The 22,557-nt window shown below is 35.5% G+C and overlaps 1 protein-coding gene across 1 annotated transcript in view; it reads left to right on the forward strand.

Annotated features, from left to right (window-relative positions):
* Positions 1-22,557, forward strand: part of ZNF804B (zinc finger protein 804B) — a 195,437-nt gene that overhangs the window by 161,613 nt on the left and 11,267 nt on the right. Inside the window, exon 2 of the mRNA XM_015853517.2 lies at positions 5,114-5,257. Coding sequence (XP_015709003.1) covers positions 5,114-5,257 — 144 coding nt within the window. The remainder of the gene's footprint in view (positions 1-5,113; positions 5,258-22,557) is intronic.

Genomic DNA, 22,557 nt, shown 5'->3' on the forward strand with positions numbered 1-22,557 from the left:
AAAAAATAAAAAAATCTGAAGAAATACTTTTTGAGTATTTTCTGTGTGTTATGATGCTGCATGCATTTTAATGGCATGCAAATGTTGTGTATCTTGAGGAAGGCTGTGACATAGGGATGCCTGAGATTGTACATGCTGATGATTGTTAATGACTATGTAGGACAGAGAGAACCTGGTGAAGTCACATTCTTGCTTCCTGTAGAATGCAGTCCTTGAACTGACTGTTATTCCAGGATTGCACTCAGCTTTGTCTCCAGAGGAACAAGCAAGTTCACTCTGCAATGAAAGCCTCAGAATGAACTATCATACATAGTGGGGATGATGGAGAACCAGGTTTCAGGATGGAAGTTATTTGCTGGTGTAGATGTACCCAATAGTATTTTACAGCTGACATTTCACCAATACTGAATCAAGCAGAATGATTACCCTCAGTATCTTACATATAACACTACTATTAACATGTCAGAATGTGGTTTGCCTTGACTTTCACTGCTGACTTTCATTTCATTTCTTTTCTACTCTAACCTCCCAGACCTCTGTCCTTGTATTTGTATTTACTCAAGTTATTCAGTCTAGTATTGGTGGATGTGATTTCCCTATCCAGTGTGCAGAATTTTGCACCATCTTATTGAATGTTATCTTTCTGATTTTAGCCCATATCTCATGAACATTGCAGCCATTTTTAATTTTGGTCCCACTCTCTAAAGCATTTTTAATCCTGTATTATAGATTCATGTCATTAATAGATTTCATACATAAACAGAGTTCATATCTAACTTACTAATGAAAATGCTCTTAAAATTCTCTGATGTAGAATATAATCCTGTACCTCATTCATATGCTTATGTAGGTCCTGCATGTCCTTTAGCCTCTGTTCTGACAAGCCTTGAGAAAAGAGGCACCTCCTTAATGGTAGCAATATTTAATGCTAACACTCATTATCTAATCTGAGTCACAGAATTATATGTGAGATATAAAACTCCACAACTCCGATTGCTTATGTGTGCAAATAAGGAGCTGTCTGTCAGTAGTTGAGCTCTGCATTCATATAATAGTTAGATGTTCTAACTGGATGTTTCCATTTTGATGTAGAAAGAGGTGACCAAAAATGGCTTAATGATACCACATTTTTTCCTCATCTTATATTTACAAGCACGTGGATTTACTCCACTGTATGTGTAGAAATCCATGGTTTATACAAAACTACCTCTGAAAGTTTTTCTGTAACATGACCTACATTTCACCTTAGTCTACTTGAACATAGCAGATATATTTACTATCAATTCATGAAGCAAGCAGTGTAGTATTGCTTTGTCTAGATCAGCATACTTTAATGGCCATGCAGTCTATTAAATATCTTTTACAGACTCTGCATTTAATAAATGATTTCTAATTGACTAGTTGTCAGTGGCAACATTCTAGAAAACTCAGTTACATGGGATTTTTCATTGATTTTCCCTGTATTAGAAAATGAAATGTCAGATACCATTAATTGCATTTTCACAATGGGAAGCATGCTGCAAAAGTAACTGCTAAGTGAAAGCACTTCCAGGCTAATGTGTGATAGAGGTATTCTTGTTAAATGAATCCAATATATAAACATTTATTACAGTTATGTGCCTCTGTGGGCCAAATTGATGTGAATGTAATTATAATCTACAATATGAAGCCATTTTGCACATTTCTAGGGGAAAAAAATGCTTTCAGGTATATTCTGCACTCATTTATCATTATGCGGTATATTATCCACACCCAGGAACATGGCAAGTTTTTAACCCATGGTTTTTGGGAGCTCTTATCTGTGTAGTGCTTGAATCATCTCTGAGATTATCTTGTGCTTATTTTTAGCTGCCCAGGCCTCAAAGACACAGCTGCTAGTTTATGTTATCTTACTACTAGACTCATGTTTACCCAGGTTAAGTGGCAGTACTAGGTAGCATACGATCTTGAACAAAATCTATGAGAATGTGACACACATATTCACTATCACTGGTGCTCCCCAGTCTGAAACACATTTGTGCATCTTTCCAGCTTTCTGTGGCTACATTAGTGTAGTAAGCCTTTTGAGATCACAATTGTTTTATACAGATGTACTTATATGTCTCTTTCATTTGATCACATTTATTGTGCCAGAGTTGGCCAGCAGTCTCTATAGTCGAAGGGAAATGATTCTAAGTCTGTATGTGAAAATGTATTTGATTGCACACAGTTTACTACAGTGCAAGAAGTTCTTATGTCTTTGTGGAGAAAAAAAATAAAAATCCATGACCTTTCTAAAGTATGTGATGTAACATTCAATTTCCCTGCATCTGATCGATAAGCAAGCAGGAAATTATATCTTTTGCCATGGTAGACAAGCATAATTAAGCAATAAGGCAATGGAGGTAGTTGTGATTATCTTAGGATGCACCTGGGAGCTGCCTTGTTGCTATTTTAAAACATATTTATGCTAAGGGAACTGTACTAATTTCAGCTGAGAAAGATATAGTTGGCAGTTTGGAATGCTCATGAACAGCAGTTTCAGTTGTGCTTCACAGAGAGTAATGTGGTGTGTTCACCCCAAACAATTAGGATTCTCCTTCAACAGAAGTAAAGATGGAGCAGGCTGTAAACATTTAATTGACAGTTCAGAAACAGTAAAGAAAAACAAAACAATTATGCTTTGGCTGGTTGCCAGCAAGTGCAAAACTTACATTTTTACTAGTTTAGAATAAAAATGCTTTGCCTCCAACACTTGACTTCCAAGGAAGGCATCACTGCATAATTAATGTTATTGCATCCACATTCTAATTTATGCATTTTAATTATACCAAAGGCCCAGTGAATAATTAATGTTAGCAAAACAATGGGTTGGAAGCATAAGCTGAAAAGTATCACTTTTTAATGGGCTTTGTAGATTTAAATAACTAGTGGAAGCCATTTAACTATTTCATTACAAGAACATTTTCCACTAATAAAATCACGTAGTACCTACTATGACCGAATAGACTCCCAAGTGGAGAAGTGAGTTAGGTCAAGCTACTTGCTTTTTGAAACAATCAATCAGAGTATATCACAGTATACTAATCCACCTGAGCCATATGCATGCAGGAAAAAAAGTTATTTGGATGTCGTTCTGTGGGAGAGACTGGCATGTTGTTGGCAGCATTTATAAGATGCAAAATCAAAATTCCAGCACAAATTCCTCTTTGACCTCCTGTCTTCAAGCTGGTCAGTCCATACAAATTTTGTGGGGAGATTTAGAATTGAATATAAAAGGATACAATATGGAACTCATTATCCCCAGGTTCAGCAATCTAAAATTGAGGATGTAGTCCAGGTTAGTAATTTAGAGTCTTGCAGTGGTTGATAGAGTGATATAGCACTTCTGGAGAGAGTTTCATCTCATACTAAAATAGGTTTTTGAAGTAGATAGAATTAATCATTATGTGGCAGTGGCTATCATTTATTTATTTTTTTCTATTTCTTATAGAGGAAGCTTAGAGTAGTGCCTTAGGCGTATGGTCCTACACCTAGCTCCGAGGCAGGCTACTTTAGCTGAAGTTCCCTTCAGTAGCAGTGCAAAGCCTCTAAGCTACCATGTGAGGAAGACCTACTGATATGAACCTGATGGCAAATAGATCAGGGCAAAGCTGCAGGGCTTTGGATTCCTCCAAAGCTCTCATGTGCCGTATGGACAACCAACATCTCTGCTGCCTGCTCAAGTCTCAGGATGAAAACCCACAATTTCATTAAGAAAGTTCTTTCCTTTCAAATGAATCACACACATGTCTCTGTTCTTCCCTAAATCTTCACCCTGGTGCCTGGACTACTACCAAGCAGCGTGACCCAGGAGTGTCCCAGCCATGTAGTGTGTCCTAGCTCAGGCCTACCTTGGGTTTGCTGCAGGTAGGGTAGTGGAACTATACACATCAGACAGCACTGCATAGTCTTCCCAGCATAGCATGGGAAGTCTAGTTAAATGTACACATTTTTCACAGTGAATACAACAAATGATGAATTACTGCAATCCTTGGCAACAGCTTGCATGCACTCAAGTAATATCAACTTGTCAATGCGAATATAAAATTAATCACTTTCACCAACTTTCTCAGTAATTCTTTCCATGTCAGACAGAAGTTTGCTCTTTAAACTCTACAGTAAAAGATTCAAGTATAATAATAATAATAATAACAATAATAATATAGTGAAGGACTTGTAAAAAAAATATAAGATTGGCAAAGGCTGCTTCCAATGTGGAATAACACTTTTATCTAAGTGCATTATTTGTAGGTTAGTAACTAACGGTTCCAATGTTTTAAGCTTTCTTTGTGTACCGGGTACATATTGAAAGCATAATACATGTCCCTTCAGAGCAGCTCTCTATGTAATTTGTGAGACACAGAGGGAGAAATCACTTGTATTTTCCCTTTCTGTCAGCTGTGTTTGCCTGACCCTGGCTATATTCTTGCATTAGGGCAGTGTAAGAGGTGTGCCAGATCACATCAGTGGTTGTGCCTGTGTCTGTTGGGTGATGGCTGCACTGGGCAGGGTGGTTTGTGTGGGATGATACGTCCCCTGATGTGGGTGTGGGGGAAGGGACATGGCAGCATGGTGGCACTGTTCCAGGGGAATCTCAGCTGGCCACAGCCAGCTGCTGTCTGGTCCTGCTGAATATTTGATGTGAGGTAGAAAGCAGTACACAAAAGAAAATCTGTCTTGGTAGCAGGCTAAAACTGACTGCTTTCTTCTGAGCAATGGCATCTGAAAGAGCAGAGACAGAGCAGTTGTACCAACTGCTGTAGCACTCAACTCATCTTCCTGGTATTTTATTTACTCTTCACTGCTTAGATCTTCCACGCAAAAGCCAGGTCATGCCCTGGTGGTATTCCTCTTAGCCTTAGTTCTCTGTATTTTGATTACTATGGTACCTAAAGGAAGTGCTAAGAATAATTATTCAAGTAATTAAATTATTTAATTAAATACAACTTGAGAAATAATGATTTTTAATATGTATTATGATACTAAGGTGGTGCCTGGTGAGCTAGCAGTTCCAGTTTCTGATGATTTTAGTGTGGATGACAAAGACAGCATGAGCTCATCATCTGTGTCTCCCTTTGCTTCTGCCTTTCAGGACTATGCCGAGAAAGAGAAAGCTGCAGCCAAGGCTCTGGAGGACGTGAAGGCTAACTTCTACTGTGAACTGTGTGACAAGCAGTACCAGAAGCACCAGGAATTTGACAACCACATCAATTCTTATGACCATGCTCACAAGCAGGTAAACCTTACACTTCTTGGTCTGTGTTATAGCTGCCCGTCTTCTGTCTTTCCTGATTTTGGGGGATTTCTAAATTCACTCAAGTAAAGGACAAGTTAGCATGTGATTGTGATATGTGTTATTTTTTATCAAAATCAAATGTAAAATATTTATCATTTTATTATCATTTTATTCTTTCACCACAATCTATGCCTCTTTCCAAGGATCACTCTGAGTTTTAGATAGCTACTCAATACTAATACTGGAATAGATTTAAATATGAACTTACAAACTGGAAGGGGGGGTTGAGGGCAGTTTGCGGGAAACATCTCCTCAAATATCTAGGTCCCTCTTTTGGTTTCAGGAGGCATATGATGATGCTGCAAGGTTGTAAGTAGATAATCCTTCAAGCTGATCATACTGTTTCAGGGTCACAAAAACAGGGTGTTTTTTTAGGATTTTTCTTCTTTAAACATCTATTGAACTGAAATTAAAATCTGTGTCTCATGAAGTTTTTCAGGGTGGAATATATTTTGTTTTGCATGCACAAAATAACTGCTACTCTTGAAAAAAAGATACTGGAAAAATACAACAGATATTAATTATTTGTCATCATTTTTGAACCTTCTTAATCAGATCTGAATGTAGTAGGTGTGCCATACCAATGTATGCCTATTATCATTCTATGTTTGCTGCCTGCATCCCAGTTTTCAACTAATTTTAGCAAAACGCATATTCCAGTTGACACTGTGGAAGAAAAATGCAATTAATTCTCACAAGCATTCCAGAGTTCTACAAAATTCATTTGCAAAGTTCAGGAATGAACTCAACCTCTTGTGTAACTTACCATATGTTAAGAAGTAGCATGTGAAAAGTTAGAAATGTAGCAAGTTTCCATAAATGCACCTTATTTTACTGTTTTACTCCTTGATCTTACACGTCTTACACAGTTCAATTTGTTATGCATTTGCGCACACTGAAGTTACTAGGGCAATAATGTCTCCTGGGTGATCACACTTCTGGTTACACGAAGGTCAGGGGCTACCTTGAAAATCTAGGAAGCATTTAGAAGCTGCAGGTATTTTTTCCAGAGAATGAGAAATAATAAATGCCAAAGACAACAAGCAACGCTAAAGGCAGAATTCCTTGCTCACACTGTAAGCAATCTTATTGTTCTTTGTAGTATTATAGATGATGTAAATCATCCTGGCATTTTCTGTGTATGCCTATTGCAGCACTAAGTGAATGAACCGCCCACACCATGACAAACCATCCTACCGAACCCAGCTACTCCAGGTTTTGCTGTCCATAAGGCTCTTCTGGCCCATCACTGTCAAACCACATATAGATCCACCTAACATTTTTATTCATTAAACCCAAAGCAATTCCTTACATCACAACTCCATTAATTAATCTGTAAAAATGGTTCGAATACTACAAAACATTTCCAGATCCTAAGCATGTGACTCTAATCCATATAAATCCCCATTTGCTGCACAAATAATTTTTCACCCTTCAGCCAATTTTCTACTTGTCAGAGATACATCTGAATCCAAATGAATCAATCTTTGCCCCTCCCTCTTCTCTACAACCACTGCAATGAACAGCTTATGCAAAATAGAACAGCCTTCTTGATGCACCACATATGTTTGTTTTGTTGCAGCAGAGGTTTTGGATTCTTGTATTATATAACAATTTTTAATTTATTTAATTTGTAGGTAAAATCAATGCTTTAAAACCTGCCAGATTGGTGATACTGTGTAAGCAGAGACTCATGGAAATACACAACACATTCAGAATAAAAACTGGCAGTACAAGCTCACCCCATCCTGCGCTTTCAGATGTAGTTCAGCAGCTCAAGCTAGCACAGGATTAGCTAGCTATCCTCCTGATGTGACAGGGTAATTCAGACTCATCTCCCTTCTCACTTCTTGACTGCTCAGCCAAGTTTTGGAACCTTGCCTCTAGGAATAACATGGATGCTGCATTTCTTCTGACTTTCATTGTTAGTCACAGGAAAACCTATCTTATTTATCAAGATAATTTTCTGAGATAAGTTAATTTTAATTATCTTAACTTCAAAATGTTTGTTCTGGGAACTGTAGTAGCCACCAGAAACCTTCTGTTCTCCTTTCTGTTTACCAGCAGAAATTTGAGGGTACCATTAGTTGTCTACATGGATAAGTTCTGAGCAAAATCTTTCTAATAGAGATTAAATAAAATGAGACTCTTTATAGCTAGGAACAATATTGTATAGTCCCATCCCCCCTTGTGATTTTCTTTCTAAATGCTGCTACTTAGAAATCTGTATTAAACTGGCAGTGCTGTTTAGAGAAGATATAAAGACAGAAAAAAGGATATTGCACTGAGCACTTGTCATAAGACTTTTGTTTCCCTTCCCAAGGAAACAGATTTTATTCAAAGACTTATGATTTTAATCTACCAATATTAGGGTTTTACAAAATTAACTTTGTGATTGATTTTTTAGCTATGACTGCAAGCAGTTCTACAGCAGAAAGTATGGAATTCTGGACCTCTCATTTGGTATAACAGCCATTGCATTCCTTGGCCCCAGAGGACTGTAAAACATTAAGAAATCAGTTTGGCCTTGTTTGTACAGCCAGGCTTCTGTTGCATTAGCTTATTCTCGAGCAGTACTCTCAGAGATATTTCTTCCTCTACACACTACTTACATGCAAATATATGCAAATACAGTGTATGTATATGCAAATAAACACACACATATACAGAAAATATTCTGAATCAGGAGTACTTCAAGCTCATCTGTGCTTCTATTTTCATTGTTTTCTAGCACTAAAATGATCCTGGAGAGGTATAATATAATTTAAATGTAATTTATTACTTTTGAATGAGAATTAAATAGCTCTTATTTCTTAATGCTGTCTTGACAGCATTATTCTTAGATAGTGTTGTCAGCATCTTCCCTGCTGTACTACTCTGTAATCATTTCTCATAGAAATTATTATTTCCTATTATTGGAAAATAATTTCTCTCAGTGCAAGGCTGGATAAAGTGATCTCCAAATCTCTGTGTAAGTGGAAGCCTGCACTCCCACCCTGCTTTACCTGAGCTCTCTATTTTTAAGCCCAGTGCCCTCCAACTGGGGCAAGAATTAGGGTGCCCTCAGGAGCACCTTTCCTCACATCACAGTACAGCCCTGTGCATGCATGTCTCACTAACCCAGCACATAAACAGCTTTCTTCCTTTGTGGTTTTCCTTTATTATGGAATCTATTACTCTATAAACTCCTAAGCAGCAGTCATAGTCAGTAGCAATTTGGTAAATCTGCAATATATTTTCATTCAAGCATTGTAGCACCTGCAACAATGTTTGTTCTCACTTGCTCATGGTGTTCTCCCCAAGAGAAGCTGGCCACATCAGAACTGATTACCTCAGCTCTATATAAACTGCCTGATCACAGGAAAAGATAATAGTCCTGGTGTGAATTAACTCAAAAGTTATTATGATGTAGATGTTCAATGTAGGCTGCTTCTTGTAAATATAATACCTATATTCAAATTTATGTTACACATTGAGCCACAAATAATAGGTAATACAGATTTTTTTTCTTAACAAGATAGTTAAGTCACTTGCTTCCGTAAAAGGAAACCAAACTTGAGGAGAGATATCTATTTGGTTAATGTTATTAAATGCAATCTTTTAGTACTCCCAGGTCATTCATAGCATTCATTCACTCACTGTCAAAGTACTGGGAGCTTTCCACTTTTGTAGAAATAATCCTCAGTAATCAGCAATGACTTCTGATATCAGCAAAGGGGAAAATCACATATCTGTTCCATGTACAGCAAATAATAATAATGATGATGATGATGATGATGATAGTTGAAATAAGCAGCACAGAAAAACAAGGCTGTATTGCCATCTTGGGGTTTCTGATGACAAAACAGGTTGCTTACATTCGTTTGGATGATTAAAATCTGAATTTTACAGTACTGTGAAGTAAATGAACAGAAGTTAAAGTCTACACTAGTTTACATGCACATATATTTATCTTAATATTTAGATCCATGAATACTAGCACTTGGGTGTATTCTTTGAATGAAAGTCTGATTTAATGTGTACAGCTGTAGGCACTTGCCAGTAAGCCTTTATTGTGATTGTGGATTTACTCTAATTCAGACAGAGATTTAGCTACTATTAAACATCAAAGTTAGCAAATATGCTTACATTTTAGCTAGCCTTGTCTCTAACACCTAGAAAATATGCAGATAAGTAAACACAGAGAAAGCTCCAGGAAATAAGCGTAATACTGAAATTTTGTTCATTCATCTTTAGGGTGTTGTTTTTTCTCTGAGGATGTGTATGTTTATTGGAGGAAAATCTCATATTTTGGCTCTTGGGTATGCATCTCTTATTACCCAAACAATTTTCACCTGGAGCAGATTGGTTTGGAAGTAGGTCAGAGCTTTCACGTTGAGATCTGGGAGCAAAGGCAAACAGAGCAACATCCATAAACCTTTTTGTAGACAAACTATTGTGTATTTAGTTGTCAGAATATACTAACCAAAAGAGAAAGATCTGCCTCAGTGTGAAACTACATGAGAATGTGTGTATATGTAATCTCTCCTTTTTTCCCTTAAGATATAGGTGGGCCAATTGTTCATCTTGTATTACAATTTCAAGGCCAGATTGTGCACTTGAAGTCTGTACTTTCCATGCCCCTCCTCAGAAAATAACCTCTAAATTAAAAAAATAATAATAATAAAATAAAAAAATCAGCCTAGATTGATGCCTGCTAAGAAATGCATGCATATTTTAAATTAAATTTTCACATTTGTCTTAACAGTCATAAGAAAGACAGAACCACCTCTTCATTAAAACTTGATCTGGAGACAGTAAGAGAAACAGAGAAATAGTTAGATTCTCTCAACTGGTATAGAAATAGACTTGAAATGAGAAAGGGATTTTTTTTATATATTGTAGTTTCTCTCTTCCTTTTCTTAGGTACCAGAAAATTGCTGTGATCTAAAGGAACAATCACAAACAAGTGATTTTGTGTGTGCCATTTGGAGAGTATAAAATTAGGCCCAGTCCTGGAAATAACAGTGAATATTCTTAGCTGTATGCCTGTAAGCAGCCTCACAAAATTAAACAAAACCATTCAAATACATAAAATGAAGCAAAATTAGATGTCTTGTGAGAGGGATTTTACAGATGAAAATTATTATTTCTTTTTTCCATCTCTAGAACATTCACCATATGTATCTCAGATGCTTCTGAAATCAAATGCTTAAAGTATGATTCAGTATGGTCAACAGTTGTCCAAATTTTCCCATGCTTTATTCTCTAATTTAAGTGAAATACCAAATTCAGTGAAATACCAATTTATATTTAGCGTTAGGCAAGTTTACATCCAGTTTATGTTTTAACTGTCTCCAGTAGAGGCAGACTTAGAATGATCATCTGTGGTTGTATACACTTTGTCAGACACTTTTTTCATCACAGTATTTATTTTCTCAAGAATCCTTTGCTTTTGAAGAAGAAGAATTCTTAACTATCTACTGTTTTTTATTCATTGTTCTACTGCGTACACACTGTACATTTCTATCATACTTCTTGTTTTCTTTGGTATGAAAATCAAAGCTAAAAGGAAATAATTCATCTATATGGTCTATTGTATCATTTCTGTATCTTTCTGTCTTAGAGAAACACAGTTCTCTTGCTCATTCTGAAAATTTGCTCTAATTCTTCTGCAGCCTCACACATCCTTAGCTTTTCATCATACATTGATTTCCCATGTTGTGCTCTTGTTCATCCTCCCCAAAATTACTTCACTTCTCCTGTAACTTCTTGAAGAAAGAGATTTTGATAATTTTGTTGAGTAGTTCTCATTTTCTCACACTTTTTCCACAATTGTCATACCATGTTCATGTCATTATTTCAGAATTTATTGTTGTGAATGAAATCCTTCTAAAGTTTTCTTCTTAAATTAGTTCTGATTACTAACTGGATTACCCTATAGTTTTTATTGGATGCTTAAATACAGAACTGGCTGTGATTCCTATTATTAAGATTTCTAAATATTTTGTATTTTAAGACCAACTTCTGTTGCTTTCAGAGCTTGGGCTGATTTTTTTTTTTTTTCTGGACTCTTGTCCTTACAAAATTAGGCCCGGAGGACTGCCCAGTGTGCCCCGGTGGCGCAATGGTAGAAGTGCCGCATAGCAACACTGGAGGCCCGGGTTCAAATCCCCCCTGTGGCGCAAGTGGTAGAAGTGCTGCTCTGCTACACAGAGGCTCAAATCCTGGGGTTGGACTCGATGATCTCTAAGGTCCCTTCCAACCCGCACGAGACTGTGATACTGTGATACTGTGATATATATGCTATTTGTAAAGTAAATCATAGAGGAATGCCAGGACACCAGAATCAATACTGTGTGGTCGACCTTATTTGATATTTTTATGCACAGGTTCTTTAATATAATCTTTATTTACAGAATTGCATGTTGTTTTCCTTGAGGAAAGCTCTCTGACTCAGTGCTAAAGAGAATTAACTGAAAGAATCTATCTTGTACAAGGGACAAGGCTCTTCGCAATGAGAGAATAGATAACATGAGATGAAGAAGTGGGTTTAGGAAGTAAGTGTGGGAATAGGTGTGGAGCATGAAGAGAGAATGTACTGGCATGGACTTATGGCTCTTGAACTGGAAGATAAAAGGTGTGCACAAAAAAAAATGGTGTGTGTAGGGAAGGTGTGGGAAATAAGAAGAACAAATACGTGGAGAAATAATCCATCAGTAAAGGGGAATAACAGAGTAAAGCACAAAGGGAGACATTCAAGGTCAGCCACTGACACTGAAACCATTCACATTAAAGCAGAGGAACTAAGCAAATCAACCAGGTACAATATAAGAAAATTAACTGTTATTTTGAAAGGTAATTCCTTTAACAAAATACCACAGATGTTATATTGGCACATAATGTTACTCATATATTGAAAATAATACCAAAGTGATATCAAAAATCACTGGGATCAGAAAAAATAAAATGTATAATGATGTTAATCTAATACGATTCCATCTTCAATTACTGATAGCATAAGACCAAAATACCAAAATACTCTATTTTATTGGCCTGGATATTTCTTTCTGTTATTCAGAAACAGAGAAATGCTGCCTTTCTAAAAGCATGTTTACATCATGTCTGTTTTGCTTCAAAGCACTTGCAATCCTGCATCTTTGAAATGCTGAAGCTGTGATGAAGTGAAACAGGCAATCAGGTTGTGTCAAATCGCAGAAGCTGATGTAAATAAAGGCAGCATAAAGCAACACAGGATGACATCAGAATTTAAGCTAAGTTAACGTACAGCATATAAGCAAAAGTAGGATGAAAGAATGTAAACCACATCCTCACATCACTGTATGAAGTACATTCATTTTACCACTTTGAGGTGATATTAAAATGAATGCTTAGTTCATGATATCATGCATGGTTTTCTTGAATTTTTAGCTATGCTGCATAGACATGCTTCAATTGCACACTACAGAAAATGTATTTAACAGAGCAGCTCCAGAGCAGGAGAAGCAGCATTATAAAATACCACTGAGCACATTTTGGCAACTGGGGGTTACTTGAGGCAACAGATTCCAAAGAAATGTCACCAAAAACTACTACAAATAACACTGAGTTGCTTTTAAATTTAATGTCTAGATAAGCTAAATTGTTAAATGCTAGATGCTGTGGAATTACATTTGGTGTTCTTTAGAATGAATGCTAATTAGCATGTAAATTAGCAATTTAACCCTCTTTAAATTGGAAAAGAACCCATGGGACTCTTAATTTCATAGTTGTTAATGATGGTCCAATGACTGTGAGATATTTCTTAAGTATTTCATTATATAAGGAATTACAGAGGTTTATTATCAGATTTTGGCATTTAAGACATAGCAATAACCAGAATGTTGGGTAGAGTATGTTAGGTGTCCTTTGCATTCCTCTCAGAGGGTACACTTTTTAATTGCTCAAGTTTTATAACTAGTTCTTCAAGCAGGAGGAATGGTTGATGCAGTATAACCAAAGGTTTATTGCAAAAAAACTGAAGGATAAGATTTATTGGGGGGAAAAAAAACACACCACATGACCCCACAATAAATAGTCACAACCATTTTTGGGCAACCATTTTTTCAATATTTTGAGGTTGGACTTGAAGGTCCTGTGGGTCGTTTCCAACCTGAGCAATTCTATGAATGACAATTTGCTGTTAATGATTAAGCAAGTCTGGACACAGATTCACAGAATATTTCCTGTGCCAGCTTCAAAAGGCTGAAGAACAGTTGGTAATGTTGTTTGTAGGCCATATACTTTGCAGATATTATGTATGCATTTGCACACCTGTAAGCGAATTCAGTGAATCTGGAATAATTAGTGTCATTTAAGGTCAGGCTCAGGAAGCTGCTTTTAGGTGATAGGAAGAAAGAACTACCAGATACTGTAATTGTGTTTGATTGCTCTCTATTCACAAATACATTCACAAAATTCATATTTGTGGAGTGACTTGTAGAATGACATAGTATTTAACAAGATTAAGGAACTTGTGCAGGTTACAAAAAATCCTCACAAATCCTGGGCCAATTTTCTGCCACAGTCAGACTTTTGGAAACATTAGGCAATTAAATAGTTCCACCATCAGATATCTGCAGAAAAATGATGCTATTATTATCTTCTGTAAAACTTCTGAACAATGCTCTCTTATGCATATCTTTCTGGAAAAAGAACATTTCTTCTAATCCTACTGGTGACGACAAAGGTATATGCGGCCCTGTGAACATCTGTTTAGAATCTGTATCTATTATAGTTCTGTTCATTTTTGACCATCTGTACCTTCCATGCAGTAATTAATGTGCAAGAATTTAGCAGTGTAATTGATTCCCGAGGAGCATTAAAGTCATGCTAATCAACAATGTTTGTGTTTGAGGAAATGTATGATGTACCTCATATGTCTTTAAGGGGCATTTATTAAAAAAAAAAACACAAATATTTAAAAGTAAACCAGAAATATTTCTGTGCATTACCAAGATACCAATATAGATGGTGGGGTTAGTAATTTATTACCTTTTCTTAGTTAGAAGCATTAATTAACATCTTTTAATGTGTCTCCAAGGGGAAAAAAAAGGAAGTAGCCCAGACTAATTATCATTTCACTGCTTTAGCAATTTTGTAATAATTAGGCTCCACCAGGAGCTATTAAAAAGATGAGGGTACTTTAAACATCTTCTCAGATTAAACTGCTGGAGAACATCTAGAGAAATACAGATGATATTCATGAGAATATCAAATAAATATATTAGATCAGGTGATGTGACCACAAAAAAAAAGTGAATGTTTCCTTAATACAAAGTTAATAGTCAGGAAACATGGTTTTTAAAGCAGAATGGGGGGAATGAGATATTCAGAAATATTTCTCTTTGGAAAGACTTACATCATCAAGCTTCAGATAGGTAGAAATCAATTAGAAAGCCCTGCTTAAACAGTACAGCTTTTAAATATTTAAAATACTAATTGTAACACATTACATTTACTGTTCCTGAGTTAAAATCAGCACGATGACAGGCATAACTTTAAAGTTGTGTGTTTCATTATTATTTAGATGAATTGACCTCAAATATCTTGAAAATATTGTAAAGTCTCATTTTTCAATAAGTAAGTTTTCATAAGTTTACTTCTCCTGGTAAGACAAAAAGGTAAAGAAATCCCAAATGATAAAATTTCCTACAAAGGAGAAATTCTGGTTCCTTAAACAAGCGTATAAATATTAAGCAATTTAAATATGAAAGAATTGACATAAGACCCTTGGAATCTTGTAGGAGTCAATTGATGTGTATTTTCTCTGGTAGTTTACAGACCCTTAGCATGTTAAAGGATTCTTGGCTTTTCTTCCTTCAAAATAAAAAATTCTAAATGCTGATGTATACTGAAAACAGAAGTGTAAGAAGCACAGCATTCCACTGTTCTGTATTTATACTCCTCCTTTCGAATCTGTGAAACTCAGTGAGGTTATTAATGATATGTTATAACTTTCTGCATTTATTGTGAGTCTGGTTTGGATCTCCAGACTTAGATAACAATCAGATTAAGTATAGGAACAAGTCATAATTAGCAGAGAATTACTGGGTAAAGTATTATGTTTAAGAGTAAAAGAAAACAATTTGTTAAATCACAGCAATCAATATTTTTGTCTGAAAATTTGCCTAAAAGGTACACTACTTTTTTTTTTTTTTTTTTTTTTTTTACCTTTTTCAAGAAGCTCAGTATATTCAGACTACTCTTGTTCTTTATTTCAAAGAAAAATCCAGTCTTCTAATGCTTTTTATATCATTTGAACACATGCTATAGCAGGCATTCCTTTCATTCATGCTTCAGGTTGTCCACTGTTGCACTGCCTCCCTGCAAGCATTCAAGGCCAGGCTGGATGAGGCTTTGGTCTAGAGGCAGATGTCCTTGCCTGTAGCAGGATGTTGGAACTGGATGATCTTAAAGGTCCCTTCCAACCCAAACCCTTCTATGATTCTGTATAAGTATGGCTCCTCAATAGCCTGGGTCAGATTTTAATTTTCTTCCCATTTTGGAATTTAGAACAACATAACATCCCTGTGCTTGATTAAAATGGGAAATGAAGACTCTGGCTTATGATTTGAAAACAATCATAAATTGTACCTACATGCATGCAAAACATAGGCCAGTAAATCTAAGCTTGGAGCACACAATAATTACTACAGTGATTTTCTGTTATTTCTAGGAAATGAAAATCATTTTTTAGATAACTCCTTGTTTATTTGTAGAGTTCATCAAGCTGAACAAGGTCTTTTTAAAACCTAAACCACTAATACCTGGAAAAATGATAGAATCTTTTTCAAAAACCAGAAGTAAATATGATCCAGTTGCCCTACTTCTTGTCTGCATTTGAGTCACATAGGACATGGAATATACAGTTCCTATCATCAAGCTTTCTCTGTGATGGTGCATACTTTAAGAGAATTGTTCTACTTGAGTACACAAACTTACAAGCATACTTTTATAAAAGAAATAACTCAAATTCAGGGTCGTAGTAGAGTAGTTGAATAAGAAGCAATTATGTAAATAAAAGATCAACTTCAAATTTTACAGCAATAAAACTATGCTGAGAGCAAATAATAAAATAAAGCCTGCTCAAAACATTGTTCATGTCAAGTGGCAGACAGAGAATTTGAGAAGTGGCATAATGCAATTTAGAAGCAGTGAGTGATAATTCAGCTTTATAACATTTAAAAGTTCCCATGTCGACATGAAAAAGTGTTTATTTACAGAATTATTTAAGAGTGAATACAATGAGATATAGTCTAGAGCACAGGTAAGAGGGAAAAAGGAGATATTAAATGTTGCCTTCCATTACCTCCAAAATATGCAAGGTGATCATCTCCACTCACTTTCAAGGGATCGTTTTCTAAAGGAGTATTAAATTAACTTTAAATTATGGAATCAAAGTGGAATTATGTCATGTTGGAGCCCAGTGATCTGTTATGCACCAGTGGGCCGAGACACATACTTGACTGTGCGCACTGCAGGTTGCAACGGCATTTTGTTCAAGGGGACCAAATACAAATAACAGATTTCAAATAAATAATATTTTTAGTAAGTGGAAATAAAAAGTACACTAGATTAACCAATATATCTTTTCCATTACAAAATGGAAAATAGGGCACCACTTACTCTGCAGTTTGGTCATCTTTCTTTCTGACACACTAACTTTGCTTAGGAAGCACCTTATTGTTTTTGTGGCTTCAGTGGGAAATGCTGATGAACTGGAGAGGGTCATGCAGAGGGAAGAAAGAAAACTAAAATTAAGGGACACAACATAGTAATTATGCAGGACAGAAATGAAAGAGAAATAACATATGATCAAAATATCAATTTTTAACTGGTAAATTTCATAATATACAGAGATGTGTTCTCAGAAGATTGTCTCAGATAATCAAAGGCTAAACCAGGCTGTGGCAGCAGTGAATTGACCTTGAAAACAAATGGGACATCTGCTTATCTCCTGTAAATAAACCAAAGTCTGGAACATATAGTGCTATTCCAGTCCCATGCATGAGGAAATTAAAATTAACAGATTATCCTTTTAAATTTGTTGCCTATCTGGGCCTTCCTTTTGTCACAGATTGCACAAGAATGCTTTAAATTGTGTTTGGATTCATCCACATTATGAGGCTCTATAGAGTAGATTTTTAACATACACATTATTAGCTATCATGATGATCAACACAGGTATGTAAGAAAAATTGATTGGATTGTATTTAGTAACATAAATGTGTTTAAGGAAGATAGATTAATGATGGTGAAAAGGATGATCAAGAAGGTTGTGAGAAATTGAAATGAAAATATGTGAGAGAGACTTAGGAAATTTTAAAGAGCATTTGGCAGATGGTTTAAGAACCAAAATCCCACAACTGAAAAAAGACCAAATAGGTTATAAACAGCTAATCTTGTTTAGAAGGAAAGTCAATTCTCTGTGGCTTAAATTTATAATAAAGGAGAGAAAGGAAAAATGGATAGTAAAGATCATAAATCAGGAGTGAAGAAATTGGAAAAAAGTGATAGAGGAAGTAAAAAGAGCAAAAGGAAAATTTGTAGTCATCAGAGGTGAGGGCAAGAAGGTTTCTGAAAGCATATTGAAGACATAAAGAATCTTCTGATCTGAAAAGAAATGAGTTACTTGTCAGCGGTGATGTAAAAAAGACTATTTAATGCAGCTTTCTGTTCTATACTTGGGGCAAAGCCAGATGATTTAGTCACATTTATGATGTTTATGGTGATTGCAAAGTACCACTCTAGAGGCAGCTAGGAATAATATTAAACAGCATAATCTGAACCTAAATATTTTTATACTAGCAGATTCAGGTAACCTATATTTAATGTTAAGAACGAGATAGCCATAAACTCTCTTGCTCATTAATGTTGATTCTTAATAAGTCTCAGAGCACGAGACGAAGTTACATCAAGCTACAAACCATGTTACTATTTAAAGGGAACAAACAAGAAAATTTGTCATGCTGACATCAGTGCCAGGGAAAATTCTGGCATGACGGATACAGCACTCCATAAAATATTGAAGAACGATCATATAATTAATATCATTTAATTTGCTTTATGTAAAATAGATTTTGTCAATTTATCTATTAAAAAGTAGGAAATCGGGATGTCGTCACTCTTGTGTTATTAAGAAGTTTCAGTCAGATGACTATGAAAGTCATTTGCTGTCTTTTTTTTATTGACAAATTATTACATGTATATGTCATTTATTAAACACCCTTTTCTCTGATCAGCCATTTCTTTATAGTACTCTAGCCAGGTTTCTGGTTACTTTTAACTCTTCTACTCCAGAAGAGACCTGTCTTCATTAAGTAAGCAGAGGATAAAGGATGTTTTGCATTTGATTTAACAAGTAAAACAACCTAAAAGGTTTTTTATGGATAGCTATTACTTCCTATTAGAAAAAGCAATATTCTACTTCCTTGAAGCATTTGATGATGCTTCTGCTTATATCTAGTTTTAATATACTTCATGCATATAGGATTTTTCACTCTTTGCCCTGACAATAAATTTTCATCTGAAGTGCAGTAAAAGGTTCCTGTCACAAATACTGCATTTATCTCAAGTACTTATTAAAGTGTCTCCTCTTGGTGATGAGCTTGTTCTCTAGCACAGCAGTCCAGAGCCACTCTGTAGTGGCCTGCTGATTCATCTTTCCTTTAGGTAAACTATAGGCATAGCAAAATGTTTTGTTATGGATTTCTTTCATGCTTTATCCTAGTACCCTCATCACTATCATAGTTGCTGAGAATCAACAGATGATAAAGGTAAATCAAATTTAGGTTTAATTTAGATGTCATCTTTCCTCTTGCTTCAATGGGCTGGTAACAAGTGAGGTGTGCTAATTAAATGTACCTCCTCCTTGATCTTCTCATAAATTACTCCATCTCTGCCTTCATTTCTTTATTTGAAAAATATTAGCATGGTTAAAGGATGTGTTTCATAAGATATCTGAGATTTTTGTGACTCTGAAAGTCTGATGACAACACTGAAGGAATTTGGAGGCCATTCATTTGAACTGCCTTTTGAATTCTTGAATAACTCAAACTGGTGATTTGGAATTTCAGTGCCACAATTAGAATAAAGAAAAATTAAACAGTGAGGCTGGCTTCAAAAAGATGTGGAGAAGGCTGAAGCATTTTTAAAGTACGCTTACAAGTACTGAAAGTATTGATAGGAGAAAGTCTTTCATGGCATCTGTAATACTAGAATTGGTTATGGGGTTATTGTTTTGGGGGGGGGGGGGGGGGGGTTTGTTTGTTTCTTTGTTTTTCTCTTTGAGCTGCTTAGATGAGAAAGAAAAGATAAAAACAATAAACTATTGTTTTTATGTGGCTAAGAATCAGCACCAGAGACACAAATGAGGCAGGCTGTGCATGAACAGAAGAAACAGTCCTGTAGCAAGAATCTTATCTTTGAAACATATTACTTTTAGTAGGTAAATTACTCTTTGTTCCAAAATGGTACTGAATGTATCTAATCAAATTGTACAGAACCCAGCCAGCTTGCTGGAGCATATGACAACAAATTCATTGGAAATGATATAAATGTGGGTGGTCAAGCAGAGCATATGCTGAACCTGCAAATAGCTCAGGCCTTCAAATGAGTGAATTGCTGCCACAGAGTGCCTGTTCTGTTCTCTCCCATGCGGAAATGGCCCCCTGAAATCCATCTGTTTTAACTGTACTTAGTAATTTCTCATGTGCCATACAAATGTGCCCTGAATTACATTAACTTAAACTCATAATCTGGGCAGTGGATGAAATCAGTACAATTAGAAAGAATATTTGCAGATATGGCTGAACAGTAAGAAGCTCCCACAAAGAAAACCCAAACAAACAAAAAAGAAAAAACACAGATAAGCACTAGGTCTTTTTCCTTCCTGGCACCAAGATCCATTGCAAAATATCAGATCTTTTTATAAAGATTTAGGGAAAGATTCTAGATTTAATGAAGAAATGTGAAAATAAGTTCTCCAAACAACTACTTGTAATTTCTCCTTTAAATTGGATCTGTGATCAAAAACTTTATCATTGATTTTTGGATTCTGCAGGTCATGTCCAGGGATAGACATTTTCCCCCCATGCTATCATTTCATTCTCAAAATCAAAAATTTTCCCATTCACTCCTGCTAAAAATATTGAACCTGTCAAGACTGTCTATAGTAAAATCTACTCCAAAAACTGGTCATTGTCACACACTTCAAAGTGATTTATAAAAAATTAATTGTAAAATATATGAAAATTTCTCAGGAAATTTTTGAGTTTCATATCTCAATGTAAATTCTTGTATCTAACAGTGTTTTACATTTATTTTTAGGAGTTTACCATAGCAAATCAAATTCACTTCTGTTTCGTCTCGTTCACTTGGAGACTAACACTGTAAGCATCAGCCATGAACTCTATCATTCTCATGTTATGGTTTGCAGCGTAAATTCAATTTACAAATAATGTACTTGGTTCCAGTGCTAGGGCTACAGGCAAGACAATAATTACTTAAAATCATATTCCATCCTTTTTCTCATTTGACCCTTCTATGGCGAATTTGATTAGAACTCAACGTGCTTTTCAACAAAGTGAAGCCAGTCATGCACTCAAACAAATATATTAGTTTATGGACTTAAGATTCAAAAAATGCTATTTGCATGTGACAGGCCACATATACCTGATGCTGACTGAAGTAATTAGAAGGGCACAATACATTTTTATCTGGGGTCCCAGTGCTTTGTAGTAAAGAATATCTTGTGGGATGCATTGAGTGTGAATGATATTCTGCAAAAACCCTGAATATAAGTGGAAAAATTCATGTAACTCATAATGACATGACATTTTCTGATTTAATGAGTGAAATTTGAACAAATTTCTTCCAAAGCTGATTTCTATTTAAATCAAAGTAGTTACACCATTGTGAAGAAGAACAGGATTTTTTCTAAACGTACTTGCAGTGACACCTATTTGCTCCAATAGCTGAAGTAGAAGGATTCTGAGAATTCCACGTAGATCTCGATAAGAAATTCAAAATGACCAGAGAAGTTCTCCCCCAGTCTGTTCCCTTTGGTCCTCAAATTGTGAGAAAGTGCATGAGAGAAATGATAAAAAAGGTTCTTGAAGCCAAAAATCTCCTTGAGAAAGAGGTCTGAAAAATATGGCAAGGAAATGGCTAAGAAATCAGGAATAAGAGAACAAGGTACATCTTCTTTATGCTTTTCAATGCATTTGTGCTCTTTAATGACCACAATTTCTTCAATTTTTTTCTGTGTATCCCCTATCAAATGAATCACTTAGAAGTGCAGATTATAAAATCCTTATCTTGTCAATGGCTTATATTAAAGAACCAACCGTCATTCTTGACTTTCTTTTATGTACCATAATGCCAAATGTACATTAATAAAACATAGTTCTTTACTGAACTTGTAGAAATGAATACTATCCGTAGCAATGCCAATACACCAACAGCACAGTCTTCCTGTGTCTATAAAAGGTGTTTGTCTGAGATAGTCACCATTAATGCCATCTGCATCCACTGAAACGAAGGAGTTACTTTTACATCTCACTTTATCCCACTTGTTTTAGACAGGTGCTTTAAGGTGAGGTGATTATGTCCTTAAAAGAGCTTATTTTTCTTCAGTAGCTGTTAGAAAAGCTGAGAAACTGCCACAGGCATCCAAATTTGATCGGATGAATGGCAATGCATAAAAATTCTCCCATTCACATGGAGGAAGAGGAATCAGGGTCATAACTTTGGAAAGAAAGTAAATTCAGTACAATTGCAGCCAGTGATAAGTATGTTACAGGTGTACAGGCCACAACAAAGCAACAATTAAAAATAAATAAATTGGTAAATTAAGAATTTGCAGAAATTGCTGGAATGTGGGTAGAGCATATGGTTAGCAATGCATCTAGCAAAGGTAGGTAGTGAAGATGGAACTCCATTGACAAATTGAATCTGCTGATGAATCATACAGGAGTTTAGGAGGAAAAAACATATTCAGCAATTTTTGAGTGGGACTTAGATAGATGAGCCAATATGACTCAGACCCAATTATATAAGCAAGTCACTCTAAAACACAAAATATTACTTTGTGGTTTTTTAATATGCTGTGTGGGTTTTTTACCAAAAAAAAAAAAAAAAAAAAGAAAAAAAAAGGAAAAAAAGGAAAAAAAAAGTCTTACTTTTAGATGTATTGCAGTGTCCACACACAGATTTACATG

This window comes from Coturnix japonica, chromosome 2 (assembly GCF_001577835.2).
Source record: "Coturnix japonica isolate 7356 chromosome 2, Coturnix japonica 2.1, whole genome shotgun sequence".
Classification (NCBI taxonomy): Eukaryota; Metazoa; Chordata; class Aves; order Galliformes; family Phasianidae; genus Coturnix; species Coturnix japonica.